Source organism: Sinohyriopsis cumingii, chromosome 11 (genome assembly GCF_028554795.1).
Source record: "Sinohyriopsis cumingii isolate HCF-2022 chromosome 11, ASM2855479v2, whole genome shotgun sequence".
NCBI classification, from domain to species: domain Eukaryota; kingdom Metazoa; phylum Mollusca; class Bivalvia; order Unionida; family Unionidae; genus Sinohyriopsis; species Sinohyriopsis cumingii.
The window spans coordinates 4,863,891-4,880,028 of NC_142971.1; the positions used below are offsets into that span (position 1 = coordinate 4,863,891).

The 16,138-nt window shown below is 35.2% G+C and overlaps 2 protein-coding genes across 3 annotated transcripts in view; one reads left to right on the forward strand and one right to left on the reverse strand.

Moving 5' to 3' along the window:
• The window catches only part of LOC149787544 (synapsin-like), a 406,386-nt gene that overhangs the window by 249,289 nt on the left and 140,959 nt on the right, over positions 1-16,138 (forward strand). The gene's annotated exons all lie outside the window — the stretch shown is intronic.
• Positions 673-8,214, reverse strand: LOC149787547 (metalloproteinase inhibitor 4-like). Its single transcript, XM_089973691.1, has 5 exons — positions 7,998-8,214; positions 5,652-5,806; positions 5,010-5,115; positions 2,726-2,847; positions 673-969 (listed from the first exon to the last, which is right to left on the reverse strand). The coding sequence occupies exons 1-5, from the start codon at positions 8,107-8,109 to the stop codon at positions 757-759; spliced, it is 708 nt and encodes a 235-aa protein (XP_089829817.1). The 5' UTR covers positions 8,110-8,214; the 3' UTR covers positions 673-756.

Below are 16,138 nucleotides of genomic sequence, written 5' to 3' on the forward strand. Positions count from 1 at the left end.
GGTGGATGGACATCTGTCAAATAGACGTCAAGTATGTTAAAACATGTTTTTCATTCATTATCCTACCACTTAAATTAGAAAAAAAATATTTGTTTCACTTCACGACAGCACAAATCTTATGAGCCATGTGGCATCATTAGGCATGTGATCTCATCTTCGGCGATCGACAGAAACAATAAATACTGGAAATCAAGGGAAAAAAACGTTAAAAATTTCAGACTTGGACCTTGGCCTGCAGATAAGCTGACCCCCCTTCTTCCAGGCCTTATTTTTTTCCTAAACTTTTTGGCTTATATGCGAGTATATATGGTATATACAATACATACTTTATTACCTCAACAGAAGATAATCTCACTGTTTCTGTTAATAGATTGACACAACATAGATTTGATCACGGTATTTTATTGAAAATTATGGATTCAGAAGCAGAAAGAACATTGGATGTAGATATGAATGATCTGTTTTCTTTCAACAAATTTATTTGGAGTTTGTTTTGTTTGCCCTACATTTGTCACACATACTTGTAACATACATATTTCAAAATAGAATGTTTTTTCCATTAGAAAAATTATAAGATGTAAATATTTATTTTATACATAGTAACAATGTACATGAATGATAAAAACCACAAATTTGGACTTGTTCATAAAAACATACCAGTAATATTAAAAGTGGCAGTATCACAAAAGTATATTTTTTTGACAACATGGATATGTACATATAATAAATAAATGTTCTTGTATCAGGGGAAGAAAATCAGGGTTCCATTCCCCAGCGTCTCTGTTGAACTTTGATGCAGTTTCTGAAATGTTTATTTTTGCTCCACCTGCACTCGCCAGCATTAATGTCTCGCACACACAGGCTGTGATGATCATAACATTGGTCTGTGTCTGTCCAAACATTCCATGAACATGTTTTTCCCACATCGCTGGCGCTTTCAATAAACATTGGACCATGTGATATCACCACCTATCAAAATTAAATATTATTGATAACAATAATAATAATAATAATAATAATAATAATAATAATAATAATAATAAATAATATAGTCTTTATTGGATGAGTATAACTCGGTTAGCTATGTGTATTTGAACTCTCTTGAGGAGAGCTACTTCAGTGTATACCAAATTTACATGGTAGTGTTAGAAAGATACAATGTGCATAGTGCCCTAGGAATGACTCAGACAAGATACATGTGCTTATTGCCCTGGAAATGGCTCAGACAAGAAACATGTGCTTATTGCCCTGGGAATGGCCCAGATAAGATACAATGTGCATAGTGCCCTGGGAATGGCCCAGATAAGATACAATGTACATAGTGCCCTGGGAATGACCCAGTTAAATTTACTTTGCAAATATTGGAATATCTTGAAATAAATGTACTTTGAATTACTTAAATATTACACCTTACTGATTCATACAGAAAAATGTATCCAGACTTAATGAGATCTTCTATATCTGTATAACTTTTTCATTTGCAGTGATGTTTCTGAATAAATATACATACATAAATATTGCACTTGGGAATAATTCTATTTTTTGTTATATTCCATTCTTTCATGCATTTAATTTTTCTTCTTTGAAATGTAGTTGTGATAATAAAAGATAACAAAATGTAGAATCTTTTTGAGTAATAACCCACTAACACAATGATCATCCACTGGGTGGGGGTAGGGAAAATACAATTTTTAAAATAGTTGTGGCAGCCATATTTTTATTTAGGACCAACTAGGTGTCACCAGTCTACTGGTGATAATCCCATGTTGTTATAGTCATCCATTAGGGAGGAATAAAGATAACAATTTTCAAAAAAAGACTTTCCATTTAGGAATAACAATAAATAGATTTTCAAGATGGCTGCTGTGGTAGCCATATTGGACATCTGGTCAGCATCATCTTCATTTAATACCAACTGAACATCATAAGAAGTCTTTTGATTAAAACCCCATATCAATATGACTTTCTGTTCAGATAAAGTTGTGAGAGCAAGATTTTCAATATTGCTGCCATAGTGGCCATATTGGACAACAGATTGGAACCATTTTGATTTAGGACCAACTAGAGATCATAAGACCATACATGTAGAAGTATCAGCAATAACAAATTTTCCATGCCATGTATGATGTCTATTTATAAATTACCCAAGATGAAACATTTCCTTGCCATGTATGATGACTGTTGATAAATTAACCAGGATGAAAACTTTCCATGCCATGTATGATGACTGTTGATAAATTATCCAGGATGAAAACTTTCCATGCCATGTACGATGTCTATTCATAAATTACCCAAGATGAAAAGTTTCCTTGCCGTGTATGATGACTGTTGATAAATTACCCAAGATGAAACATTTCCTTGCCATGTATGATGACTGTTGATAAATTACCCAGGATGAAAACTTTCTATGTCATGTATGATGACTGTTGATAAATTACCCAAGATGAAAACTTTCCATGCCATGTATGATGACTGTTGATAAATTGCCCAAGATGAAAACTTTCCATGCCATGTATGATGTCTGTTTATAAATTACCCAAGATGAAAACGTTCCATGCCATGTATGATGAGTGTATATAATTTATCCAGTAAGAGAAGTTACTTTACTAAGTTTGATGTCTGTTTAGAAATTACCCAGTTCGAGAACTTTCTTTGCAATGAATGATATCAGTTTAGAAATTACCCAGTATGATTAGTTTCCTTGTCATGACTGTTTATAACTTACCTTGCAGTCACAGTTCTTTTTGTACAGATACTGAACTCCCTGCTTCTCACTTACTGTCAGGCTGTTCCATGGCTCCACCCAGGAACACGTGTTGATTTGTAGGACCCCATCTTGAGAGAAACCTGAGAATAAAATGTGACAATTTCATAACCTTACCTTAGCATAACCGCTTGGCCAACAAATCTGTTTACAGTCTGCTATATGAGTTTGTGATGATGAACATAATATCAGAGGCCTTGGGCAGTGGGGGATGTGGGTGTGGGTGACCCCTAGAAGTTCAGAACATGGTATTTTGGTATTTAGGCACCACAGCAACAATTTGGAGCATATGACCATTGTCCTTCCATCCCTTAGTCATCACACCATGGTCAGGGTTTGCATTCAGTTCATTTCAGGCATTCTGGTAGGTGCATTCTGGTAGGGCTCATAAATGTATTTCTTTTCATAGGTTAAAGCTTTTGTATCTGTGCATATACCTAGCTATGCTGTTGGCAGTGTAGTTTGTGCATACCTAGCTATGTTGTTGGCAGTGTTGTTTGTGCATACCTAGCTATGTTGTTGCCAGTGTTGTTTGTGCATACCTAGCTATGTTGTTGGCAGTGTAGTTTGTGCATACCTAGCTATGCTGTTGGTAGTGTAGTCTGTGCATACCTAGCTATGTTGTTGCCAGTGTTGTTTGTGCATACCTAGCTATGCTGTTGGCAGTGTTGTTTGTGCATACCTAGCTATGCTGTTGGCAGTGTTGTTGGTGCTAAAACAGTGGCAAGTTCATTTAAGTATAAATGGGAGAAAATGAGTTTATTGAAATAAGCACACTTAAGGTGTATAATTTCCAAAATTGTATTTGTGTGGTAGTTTACTTAAATGTTATAAGACAACAATCATAAAATGTGGTTTATAAGTATTCCTGACAATATTACAAAGAAAGGGACCACATGTATTTTTGACAATATCACAAAGAAAGGGACCACAATTATTCCTGACAATATTGCAAAGAAAGGGACCACAAGCATTCGTGACAATATCGCAAAGAAAGGGACCACAAGTATTCCTGACAATATCGCAAAGAAAGGGTCGACAAGTATTCCCGACAATATTGCAAAGAAAGGGACCACAAGTATTCCTGACAATATCGCAAAGAAAGGGACCACAAGTTGCTGATGATTAGTACCAGTTATTACATACCTGAAGTTACACTGTACCTATTTACAGTTGATTGGATCTCCTTGTTAAATTACATTATGCATATTATACCCATTGTGCTGACACTGTACCTATTTACAGTTGATTGGATCTGCTTGTTAAATTACATTACGTGTATTATACCCAGTGTGCTGACTTATAAGGCACAAGGTGGATCTTGTATGAAAGCTATATTTTCTTCAGTCACATTGTGTCAGCTTTAGTGGTGGCATCATCAACAGTTTAAGGTCTTTGTTCAAGATTTTTCTTCATTTGTATTTGCTGAACCCTATCATTAATTTATTTGAAATGGATCATTATGAAGCTAAGACAATTGATTCTATGAAACATGATCTCCCCTTTGACCTTGGGATGAAGGTTACAGTAATTGAAAATTTGCATTATACTTGATAGTTACAGTTTTTTGTATTAGTTGTATTTAACATACCTTGGTTTTATCTACATTCTGATATATCATTGTGGGCACAATATCATGGCAGTTGTTGACAGTCAATTGGACCATTCCAGTGGCCTAAGTGGTTAGAGTCTTGGATGTGGCAGTTTGCGGATTTGAATCCTGTCCGAGTCAAACCAAAGACTTATAAAAATGGTATTATCAGCTATCTCACTTGGTGCTCAGCATTAAGAGGTTAGTGTTAGGACTGGTTGGCCTAGTGTCAGGATAATGTGACTGGGTGGGACATGATGCTGCATGTTTGCAGCATGATAACCAGTGCTAGACATCACTATAAAGTGCCACACTGCAGACATCATAGCAATATAGTTGGAAATCATAGTAGCAATATAGTTGGAATTTTTTTTACATTGCGATGTTAAAGCAATCCAAATCACACATAAGTCAAATGTCACTTATCCAGATTTCCTGAAAGAGCAAAGCAAAGGTTTTGTACTGACAAATGATCTTCCTTTATATATATATATATATATATATATATATATATATATATATATATATATATATATATATATATATATATATAACTGTAGGTCCTGAGGTCATTCACATTGCCCTAATGAGTGAAAAATCAAGATAATTTGTACATACATAGGTGGTGTTTTACCATACATGACATTGTTTTACCTGAAATAAGGTACTTTGTCCTTGGTTTAAGTTGGACCCCACAGGTTGAATCATAATAACTTGTTTGTACATAGGTTAGTGAGTTGTTAGGCAGCTGTTCCACCTCCTGTAAAACATAGGCATAATACTTACATAGTTACCAAAATCTAGCAACAGTACTGTTCAATATATGAAAATTTCCATAACCTTGGCATATTTTAGTGTAGGTTTCTTTGAAAAACATTTGAGAACAAAACTTTTTAAAACATTTTTAAAAAAATATGTTGATCTTAACAAACTTTTGCCTTGCTAGTTTCCTTTTTCATTATTTCTGTGACCATGGTCTCAATGACATAAATAAATTTTATAATGATAAAATTGATCAAGATATTTTTTGCTTTGAAATTTATAATATTTATTTTTATATCATATATATCAATTTACCTGGATATTATTTGACATTTTAGCCTCAGAGTTTTGTCTACATTCAACCAGTCATCTTTTTCACATAATTTCATAATGTTTCACTGATAATGATTTTAAAGTTTTTCAAAATCATATCTCTACCCTGCAATAGATTTTGAAAACAAAAATGACTGATTATATAAATTTGCACAAAATATAATTAAATAAAATTCATATACATTAGATATAAGTATTTACCTTTCCCTTGAAGAATTTGGTTATTTTTAGGTGATATTTGCGTAATATTGGGTAGCGGTCCACTTTGGTTGTGTTCTTTTCTGTCTTCTCATCTTTCACAACCTGTTCCTGCTTCTTGTATACAATTTCCTCCTTCTTTACATGCACCTTGGCCACTGAAATGCCAGAACTGGAGTTATTTAAGAACTGAACTTCATATTTCACAGGATTTCTTGAAGTCATCAAGCTCGAAAACTGATTATACACTGACTTCGTGAAACATGAAGTTCAGTTCTTATAGCCACAGATGTTTATAAATAGATCCCAAATAATGTCATAAGCAGCCATATTTGTGTTATGTTTGCCATTTTACTGTTGGTTTTTTATTTGGTGTTTGGAAGTTGAAATAAATTAATATTCTCAAGAAACTGTTACAAAACACATAAACAAAATGCAAATCAGGCTTTTTGTTAGTATCTATATTTGTAATAGTATAAGTTGATTTTGCATCAGTTTGCCTTGTTCAAAATGGGCAATATTTTGTGGTCACATATAGGAGAAATGCCTGGTTGCCCATCATCCAGGTAACATGGACAGAAGATTGTCTGCTAGTAACCTTATCAGAAGGCTTCTGTAGAACTAATAATGAATTTTAAAAAAATAAATAATAGTACTGTAATTTAGTCATTGTTTGCAAATATTGTCAAAGTATTAACTTTATTTTCTTTTTTATGCCAATTGTGCAACAGATTTTAACAATTCACATATGATATACCAAAAGATTTAGATTTTGGCACCAGGTTTTTTCCCAGCAGCAATCACTCTTCTACATGTTGTCATTGTGAAGTGAATAAAAGCCACAGAGTTGCAAAGTGTGTGTGTTACATCTGTAATATCCAGATCTCACCTAAAGTTGTCATCATTTTTAACTCCATCTGGTGTCACACTTTTGTCCAATATATCCATCATTGCTGGGCTTATCAGCCATTACCTGTGGCTGGCCCCCATATGGACTTGTGGACTAAGGGGTGAGGTGGGGTGGGGTGTTCAAGCTCAAGCTTTTTAATTGGGTTAATTATTTAACTTCAGAGATTATTTCTTTATCATTTAAATGGAGAAAATAAAATTTTTAAAATCCCTCTACATACAAAGAAGTATTTAGTTTTTATAAAAGTATGTTGCCTTTGTTGCCTGCATTTCAACTTGTTTCCTTGTTACTACTTTTCTGATGTATTACTGGTAGGTGGAGTATTTTGTTCATTAGTTCACCCAGTTGTTAGTCAAAGTGGTCTTATGGTCTGTTTGTGTCATCCAACAGCTGTTGACATTTGCTATGATATATACTTGTTTATAAAACAAGTCAAACTGCATAGAGCCAGATCTGCCATTGCATAATGCACTGACAGATTTAGGTCTGTGCAGTTTGTTAGGGGTGACAGACAACATCCTGGCATTTAAAAAAAAGTTTGCAGTTTTATAAAAAATTTGGCTGATGTGCCATAAAATTAGCTGCTGTTATTTAAAAAAAAAACTTTGAACAACTTTGTCTAAAATATTGAGTGATAGAATTTGACCAAATTTTACGGAAAGCAATCTTGCTTGAAGGGCGGCCCCAAGTGGCCAAGTGGTCTAAAGTGCTCTCCATTATAGATCACTGCCATTTCACCTTTGTCTGTGTGGGTTCGAGTCTCGAATCCAGCCAATGTGGGTATGTGAGAAAGCTTGCCAGTAGCTTCTCATGCGTCAGTGGTTCTTTCCGAGGTTTTCCGGGTTCTTCCTCCACCATTAATACTGGTTGCCATGTATAGCCTATCATGTGCTGAAAAATGGCGTTAAACCCTACAACAACAACAACAACAACAACTCGCATGAAGGCCTTTCACAATTGTACAATGATGAAGACTGTCGCATGAAGGCCTTTCACAATTGTACAATGATGAAGACTGTTGCATGAAGGCCTTTCACAATTGTACAATGATGAAGACTGTCGCATGAAGGCCTTTCACAATTGTACAATGATGACGACTGTCGCATGAAGGCCTTTCACAATTGTACAATGATGAAGACTGTCGCATGAAGGCCTTTCACAATTGTACAATGATGAAGACTGTCGCATGAAGGCCTTTCACAATTGTACAATGATGAAGACTGTCTTAACCTCTTTAAACCACATCCAGGGAAATTTCTAAATATATAAATCTGTCGTTAGTTTAGAAATGACTTACATTGTCACAATTAGCAGTCTAGTAACTTATTTGATTTTGAAGACTTCAGTTAGGTTAATTTTGTAATTTTGGAACAGTTTAAAAATGTCAGCAAAATAAAACAGTAAGGAGTATATAATGACTCAATTTTAGGAATACTCACCAAACTCAGCACTGCAGAAATGTTCTTGTTTATGACTCTGAAGGCATGAGCAAGCAGAACTGTAGTCAACAGCAGCAATCAAAAGAATTACCAGAATCCCCATTATACTCATTCTGATGGTTTCTGAAGCTTTTGGATTGGAAAATTTGAATGTTGCTGAGGTCCTTACTTGTCTATCTGCTCTGTAAAAGAAAAAGAAAGTTCATTCACATCATTAGAGCAGAGGTTTATATATCTGTCTTGAGAGTTTTACAACTTGAGAACAGGAAGATAGTATTTGTTATTGAAGTGTCTTCTACGTCACATAACTTATATTAGAATACATCATCAGTGTAATACCATCCTATTCCAGCTATCATCACCTTGTGATTTAACATGCTTCTTCATGTAATTCCAAACATTTTATGCAGTTCTAGAATTGTGATATTAATAAATATACATATATGTCTCTTATTTACTCAATAACTTTTGTCCCTGCATGGTTTTTGGATTGTTTTGCATAGTGAAAGTAATATGGCATGTGCAATTCCTCAGAATTTACAAGGGTCCCATTGAGTGGCATTCTTTCAGTTTTCTTAGTGAATAAGGTATGAATGACGTACATCATTTATGAACTAGAACAAATAAATTTTAAGTGTCAAAGTATTGTGTTGGCGTGGGAATAAAAGGCTATTTCTTCATCACGTGTGAGTTAATATTTTATTTTTAATACTACAAGATTTTCAAGACTGGTACCATGGTGGCAACGCTGGACATCAGGTGAACACCATTTTTATTTAGGTTCAAACAGACATTGTACAAAGCTTTCAGTGAAAATCCCATGTTGATGTATCCATCCTATCCAGAAGAGTAGTAATAACAAAATTTTCAAGACAGATGTAGTGGCAGTCATACTGGATGTCTTTCGCCACAATTTTGTTTAGAACCATCTAGACATAAAAAGAAGTCTTTTTAGTGAAATGACCATTGGTGTAGGAGAAGTTGCAATAACCAGATTGTCAGGATGACCACTATGGTGGCCATATTGGGTGTTAGATTGGCACAGTTTTTATTTAGGATTAACTAGACATTGTTTGTGTCTGTGTGTGTGTGTGTTCATGTATGTATGTGTGTACATGCATATGGTTATATGTACATACATATATAATGTGTGTTGATATGAGCATTCATTTAGGATGGCTAATGATAACACTATTTTGTGGTATCCATATTAGATGTCAGACAATCACCATTTTCATCTAGAACTAACTAGACATCAGAAGATGTCTTTCGGGGAAAAACCCCTTGTTGATGTGGCCATGCAAGTAAGAGGGGTAGCCCTAACAATATGTTCAAAATGGCCCCTTTGGCAGCAATACTGAACATCAGATCTGAACCATTTTTGTCTTGGAACAACTAGACATCATAAGAAGTCGTGTATAAAAAACAATATGTTGATATGGCCATCCTTTCAGGAGCAGTGGCCATAACAAGATTTTCAAGATGGTTGCCATGGCTGCGATATTAGACATAAGATCTGCATCATTTTCATCTTGGATGAACTAGACAATGTAAGAAGTCATGTAGTGAAAACAATACATTGATATGACCATCCGATCAAGAGGGGTAGCAATAACAAGATTTTCAAGATTAGATGGCCATTGTGGTGGCTATATTGGATGTCCAAGCAGCACCATTTTCAATTAGAACCAACTTAACCATGGGATGAATGTCTGTAAAGTTTCAAGGCAATCCTCCAAGCAGTTTACGAGGAGTAGCAATAAGAAATGTGTGCTAATTGATGGATGGTCAACAGACGATGGATGGACAATGGACAACAGACCATCCCATAAGCAGCTCTTCTTGTCTATGACCAGTAGAACTAAAAACCACCTGACAGAATTTGATAAATTTTGACAGAAAGTTAAAGAGTCCTTTCTGTATTAAACAAACGATTTTGATGTACCATCAGATATTGATGAAGATATTAAAACTAAAGAAAACTTGAAATAGTTATTTTAATATATGCAATCAACAGCATTGGAGGGAATTTCAACAAAAGTGTACTATTAAACCTTATTCCTTAGCTAACTGCTCTTGTGTATGGCTATTACACAAACTGAGTTGTGCACTTAGACCTCTTGTTTTAAAATGTTTATAATATTTTATTAGAAGAGAGATCAGACTTTTAAGTTCTGCTGGTCATAGACCAAAAAGTTAATGGGTTGGTTTCTCATCTGTTGTCTCAGTCCATTAACACAACTTTGTTATCATTACCCCTCCTGAACTGCCTAGAATATTACCTGGACATTTTGCACACACATTCATCCCAAGGTCTAGCTGGTCTTGATTGAAAATGCTGCCGCTAAGATATCCCAGTGTTTCTGCAATGGCAGCAGCCATCTTGAAAATCTTATTGACACTCCTCCTGAATGGAGTCTTATTGGTATGGGGTTTTGACCAGAAGATTTCTTATATGTCTATTTGGTATGGGGTTTTGTCCAGAAGATTTCTTATATGTCTATTTGGTATGGGGTTTTGTCCAGAAGATTTCTTATATGTCTATTTGGTATGGGGTTTTGACCAGAAGATTTCTTATATGTCTATTTGGTATTGGGTTTTGACCAGAAGATTTCTTATATGTCTTATTGGTATGGGGTTTTGACCAGAAGATTTCTTGTATGTCTATTTGGTATGGGGTTTTGACCAGAAGATTTCTTATATGTCTATTTGGTATTGGGTTTAGACCAGAAGATTTCTTATATGTCTTATTGGTATGGGATTTTGACCAGAAGATTTCTTACAATGTCTATTTGGTCCTAAATGAAAATGCTGCTTTTCTGAAACCTAATATGGCCATTGCAGCGGCCATCTTTAAAATCTTGTTATTGCAACTCCTCCTGAATGGATGATCATATCAGTATAGTGTTTTCAGTTAAAAACTTCTTATAATGTCTAGATGTTGAAACGGTTCTGATTATTTTGACATCAAATATGGTCATTATGAGATCCATCTTGAAAATCTTGTTGCTGCTACTCCTTCTGAATGGAAAGTCACATTGGTGTGGGGTTTTCACCAGAAAATCACCCTCAATGTGGTTACCAGGCCAGATATGGTATACTTTATCTGAGCATTTCCCTGTTCTAATAGTCCTAAAATCCTAGCTTTTACTTGCAATCCCAATTTTCTATTTCAAATAATAAAGAAATAGCAGTACAATTTATTTATCACTCTTCTCATTTCAGTTTCTATTGCATTACATTATGCTTTATAATAATGTAATAAAATGGGTATTACTCCCTGCTTTGGAATGAATTGAATTATTTTCATTTCATTTTGATATTTTGTGAACAGCACAAAACTTAATTAGGAGACCAAGTCTTAACGGACATTTTGGTAATCAAGCCTTTCTGAATGCATCAAATGGCTCAGTGACCAAGGCTAGTTGACAGTGCATTGGATTATAGGACTATCTGAGTGATTGTTGTCACATTGTTCAAGTACTGTCATTTTAAATGTACATAAAATGTCTGAACAGTAAGTTAATTTATATTGATCAAATTATCTTCAGCATGACTTTGCTTGGGTGACTGATCAGACTGATGGTTCTGTAGTTTTGGCATAGCTGTAGGTTTCCTTTCTTGGGGAGCATGATGACCAAGGACTGAGTCCATGTGGTGGACCATTCTCCTGTCTGCCATATCTTGTTGCAGTTTGTTGTCAGGACTGTGATTCTCTCATCTCCACCTGCTTGAATGTGCTGTGCTGGTATGTTGTCAACACTGGCTGACTTTCCTTTCTATAGTGACCTAACTGCACTTTCTATTTCTTCATGAAGAATGGGGTTGTCATCAATTTCATCTGCCTGAGGGCAATTTAGTAATGCTAGATCTCCTTGGGTCTTATGAATGTGTAATCACTCAAGTAAAAATTTGGTATCAAAATTGTTTTATAAATTTTGAAAAATTGTGTATAAAAGTTATTGAAAATATATTCTATTGGCACAGTGTCAGAATGAGTGGTGTGAATATAAATACCAGAATATAAATACCACAGCAGAATATAAATACCACATTGGGCATCATAGGTTTTATTGCAGCAAATTTCAGTGTTCAACTATTCCAATTACACTTGTAGGTTATGTCCCACAAATTCGATGAAGTACCCACTCTATGTACTTACATAATTGAGGGGGCCCCGAGTGGCTGAGTCATCTAAAGTGCTGTCCATTATGGATCACTGATATCTCACCTTTGTCTGCTTGGATTCAGCTAATGTGTGTATGTGAGAAAGCTTGCCAATAGCTTCTCGTGGATCAGTGGTTCTTTCCAGGGTTTTCCTGGGTTCTTCCTCCACCATTAATACTGGCCACAATGTATAGCCTATCATGTGCTGAAAAATGGTGTTAAACCCTACAACAACAACAACATATTGAGATTTGTGTAAATTTCATTTGGATAAGGCTGGTCATAATTATCACACATCAATGATATTATTCTCACACTCAAATGATGTCATAATTATTGCACTGATGATGTCATAATTACTGCACACTGATGATGACAATTACGTCCTAACAGCTTTTCCATCACATTTATGTTCATTCAAGAAGAGTTGGATCGCACTGTCAGACACTCCCTACTCTTGAAGTTCAGTCTATCTCCAAATATGTTCACACCAAATAAGAAAAATGAAATGTAAGCTCATGTTTGGAATCAGATTTAAGCCAGACAGTTAAGTGGCATGCATGGTGGTAGGTTCTGAGGAAATCTTGAAATTTTAGGCAATTTAGCAGCTGATTCCATCCAGGGAGGGGTGCTGGGATGAAGTTATGTGCTTAGAAGTGGCTGTTTTTATTCAAGTTTTGACCAAAAAGAGGGATGTGCAATTGTCAAGGCATGTGTTAATATTATATTGACTATGGTAACAAAGACTGATCTGGCAGTCAGCAAGACTGAGTAGAATTGATTGTTTCTAATGGATTTTAATGGAAATTTGGCATGACTGAAAATAACCATAGAAACAATCAATTCATTGTAGTTAGAAATCTGTGCTATTAACTTAATGCCTTTTGATGTTAGAATTTCAAGTAGCATTTTTGTACTTAACACCAGAAAGAATTTACTTTTTATCTTTATTTATATTGAAATATGTATTTAACTCTGCTGGTCAGCTTATGGAATGACCTTTATCGTCATCCATCCATCAACACTAGTTATTTATTGCTACTCCTCCTAAACTACTTGGATGATTGCCATGAAACTTAACCATAATGTTTATTGGAAGGTCTAGCTGGTCCTAAATGCAAATGGTACTGCTTGAACACACAGTATGGCCTCTGCTGTGGCCATTTGTACATTCACTGTTGCTACCACTGTGGCCATCTTGAAAACCTTATTATTGCTACTTCTCCTGAATAGATGGTCATATCAGCATAGGGTGTTCACAGAAAGATTTCTAGCTTGATCTAATTGCACATGGTGTGTTTCTGTCATCCAATATGGCTTTCATGGCAGTCATATTGAAAAGATATGTATTGATACTCCTTCAGAACAAAATGTCATACCAACATGGGCTGTTTACCAGAAGACCTTGTATGATGTCTTGTTGGTCCTAAATGACATCTCAGACATCCAATATAGCCACCACAGTCTCCAGTCATTTTGTATGACCTTGTTTGATGTCTGGTTGGTCCTAAATGACATCTCAGATGTTCACTATAGCCACCACAGTCTCCAGTCATCTTGAAAATCTTACCACTACTCCTCTTGTCAGCAAGGGGTTTTACTAACAGATTTGTTATATCTGGTTGGTTGTAAATGAACACTATGCCAGTTTGACATCCAATAACGTTACCATGACAGCCATCTTGAATTTTTTATATCACTGCTTCTCTGAATGGAATGTCATCAACATGGGCATTTAAGCAGAGGACATTTTATGGTGTTAAATTGGTCCTAAATGAAAACTGTATGGCTTTGACATACTGTATGAAATAAAAATGGTACTGATCTGAACAGTAGCCATCTTTAAAATGTTATAATTACTCCTCTGGCATGTAGAATCATAGCAACACAGGGTTTTTACCAGAAGATTTGTTATGGTGTCCGGTTGATGTTACATGATAATAGTGCTGATCTGACATGTGATTGCCATCTTGAAAAGATTGTTATCACTACTCCTGTATAGAAAGTCATATCAACACTGCAAGACTTATTCTGGTGTCTGGTTGATGTTACATGAAAGTAGTGCTGATCTGATTTCCATTATGAAGGTAGCCATCTTGTTATCACTACTCCTAAACAGAAAGGTTTATCAAGATTCTGTTTTCATCAGAAGATTAATTATGACATCCAGTTGCTTCTAAATAAAAAATGGTGCAGATCTTTCCTCAGATACGGGTGCCTTAGCAGATGACTTTAAAATCTTGTCACCCAGAAATATCATTGGTGGTTTCTACACTCAGTAGCTACAGATGAAACAAATCTTTTGTGAATTCATGGAAAATCTTTTCAGAGTAGGTGTCAGTTCCTTAAAGACTCTTATTTTTATTAGTCATTTCAAGTTTTCAAAATGATTCCAGCACATCGCTAAGTGGATTTCCTCATTAATTTCATGCAGAAAAAAGCTCTGCAAATACAGTGGATGTGAAGAGAATCTATGAAGAAAGCTAACATTAAGGACTTACAGAGAAGGTGGTTTAATTGCTAGACAGACACATGGAGGATTCTCTGTGTATCAGATAATGCTATCCTAAAATTCACAAATAAATGTATAATATCGCCATATCAGTGAAGAATTTCATATAAATTCAGTTGTTTTGAAAATGTTCCATACTGGACTTTCCAAGGCCATGATATGTGCACACACACATTTCTGGTCAAAACTCATATTGAAACATTCCTTACTAAATGCACGTCTCAAAATCATTGTTTGGAAAAGGGGAGTGGCTTTTAAAACCCTTGTTGAACATAATGATATTCTCTGAATTTGCCCATATGCATACTTGGTATACGGTTATTACTTCACTGTCTGTGATATATCAATTTCAGGTATGCAACATACACTTTTATTCAGTTTGACTACTGAGGAGAAGAAAATAAACACCTGAAATGGAGAACTTCCAATATGTGCTAAGGGAGCTAACTTTTCTGGTAATGATTGAATGTACATTATTGTGGTGGTGACCTTGAATGTGACATTGTTGGTGTGCATTTATTAGTCATGCTAACCTTTACAGATTTTGTGGAATTATTACACATTTTTAATGACAATTACGTATTAAAAATTACATTGAAATATTTTCCAGAAAAACAAAAATCTCTAGGTATGGCTAAATGTAGGAAGGCAAATATCATACTTCTTATGGTGGTTATCTCCCCTTACATCTTGGATAATGCCAGTGCCACTGTAAGTTGATATTGAGACTTATAGTAAAATGTTTTCCTGAAGTTGTGGAAAGAACTTGCCAAATGCACTGTATATACTTGCTTATAAGACACGTTCAACTGCAAACTGAACAGATCTAGATCTGCCATTGCACAATGCGCTGGCAGATGTGGGTCAGTGCAGTTTGCTAGGAGCAATCATTAGAACAATAACATAGACCCTGAGCTGCAGGCACGGTATACTAGATCAGATCAGGATCATTCTTTGAAGTTTGACTTGACTTATAAGCGAGTACATATAGCAACAAATTATATAAAAATGAAAAACCTTTGACACACAAAAATCTATCGATTTTCACAGATAAAAATTAAGTTTAAAACAACAGAATGAATATGTCTCAAAATGAGGCTGACTCCAGGGATTAGATGGTTTGTGCAGACATTGCCACTGTTTATGTTCTGCAGTCATAACATCACTTTCACTATATCCCACTGGCATGATGTATTACTCTCACTATATCAAGCTGTCATCATATCATCTGTCACTATGTCCTGTTATCACTATATCAAGCTGTCATCATATCATCTGTCACTATGTCCTGTTATCACTATATCAAGCTGTTATCATATCATCTGTCACTATGTCCTGTTATCACTATATCAAGCTGTCATCATATCATCTGTCACTATGTCCTGTTATCACTATATCAAGATGTTATCATATCATCTGTCACTATGTCCTGTTATCACTATATCAAACTGTTATCATATCA

What these genes read in the sequence shown, in the direction of transcription:
- LOC149787547 (XM_089973691.1), bottom strand. Translation starts at nt 8,109, where the DNA reads ATGAGTATAATGGGGATTCTGGTAATTCTTTTGATTGCTGCTGTTGAC. An exon ending in CCAAATTCTTCAAGGGAAAG is followed by an intron (nt 5,116 to 5,651) that starts GTAAATACTTAT and finishes TATGTTTTACAG; the next exon opens with GAGGTGGAACAGCTGCCTAA. An exon ending in AAAAGAACTGTGACTGCAAG is followed by an intron (nt 970 to 2,725) that starts GTAAGTTATAAA and finishes TAATTTTGATAG; the next exon opens with GTGGTGATATCACATGGTCC.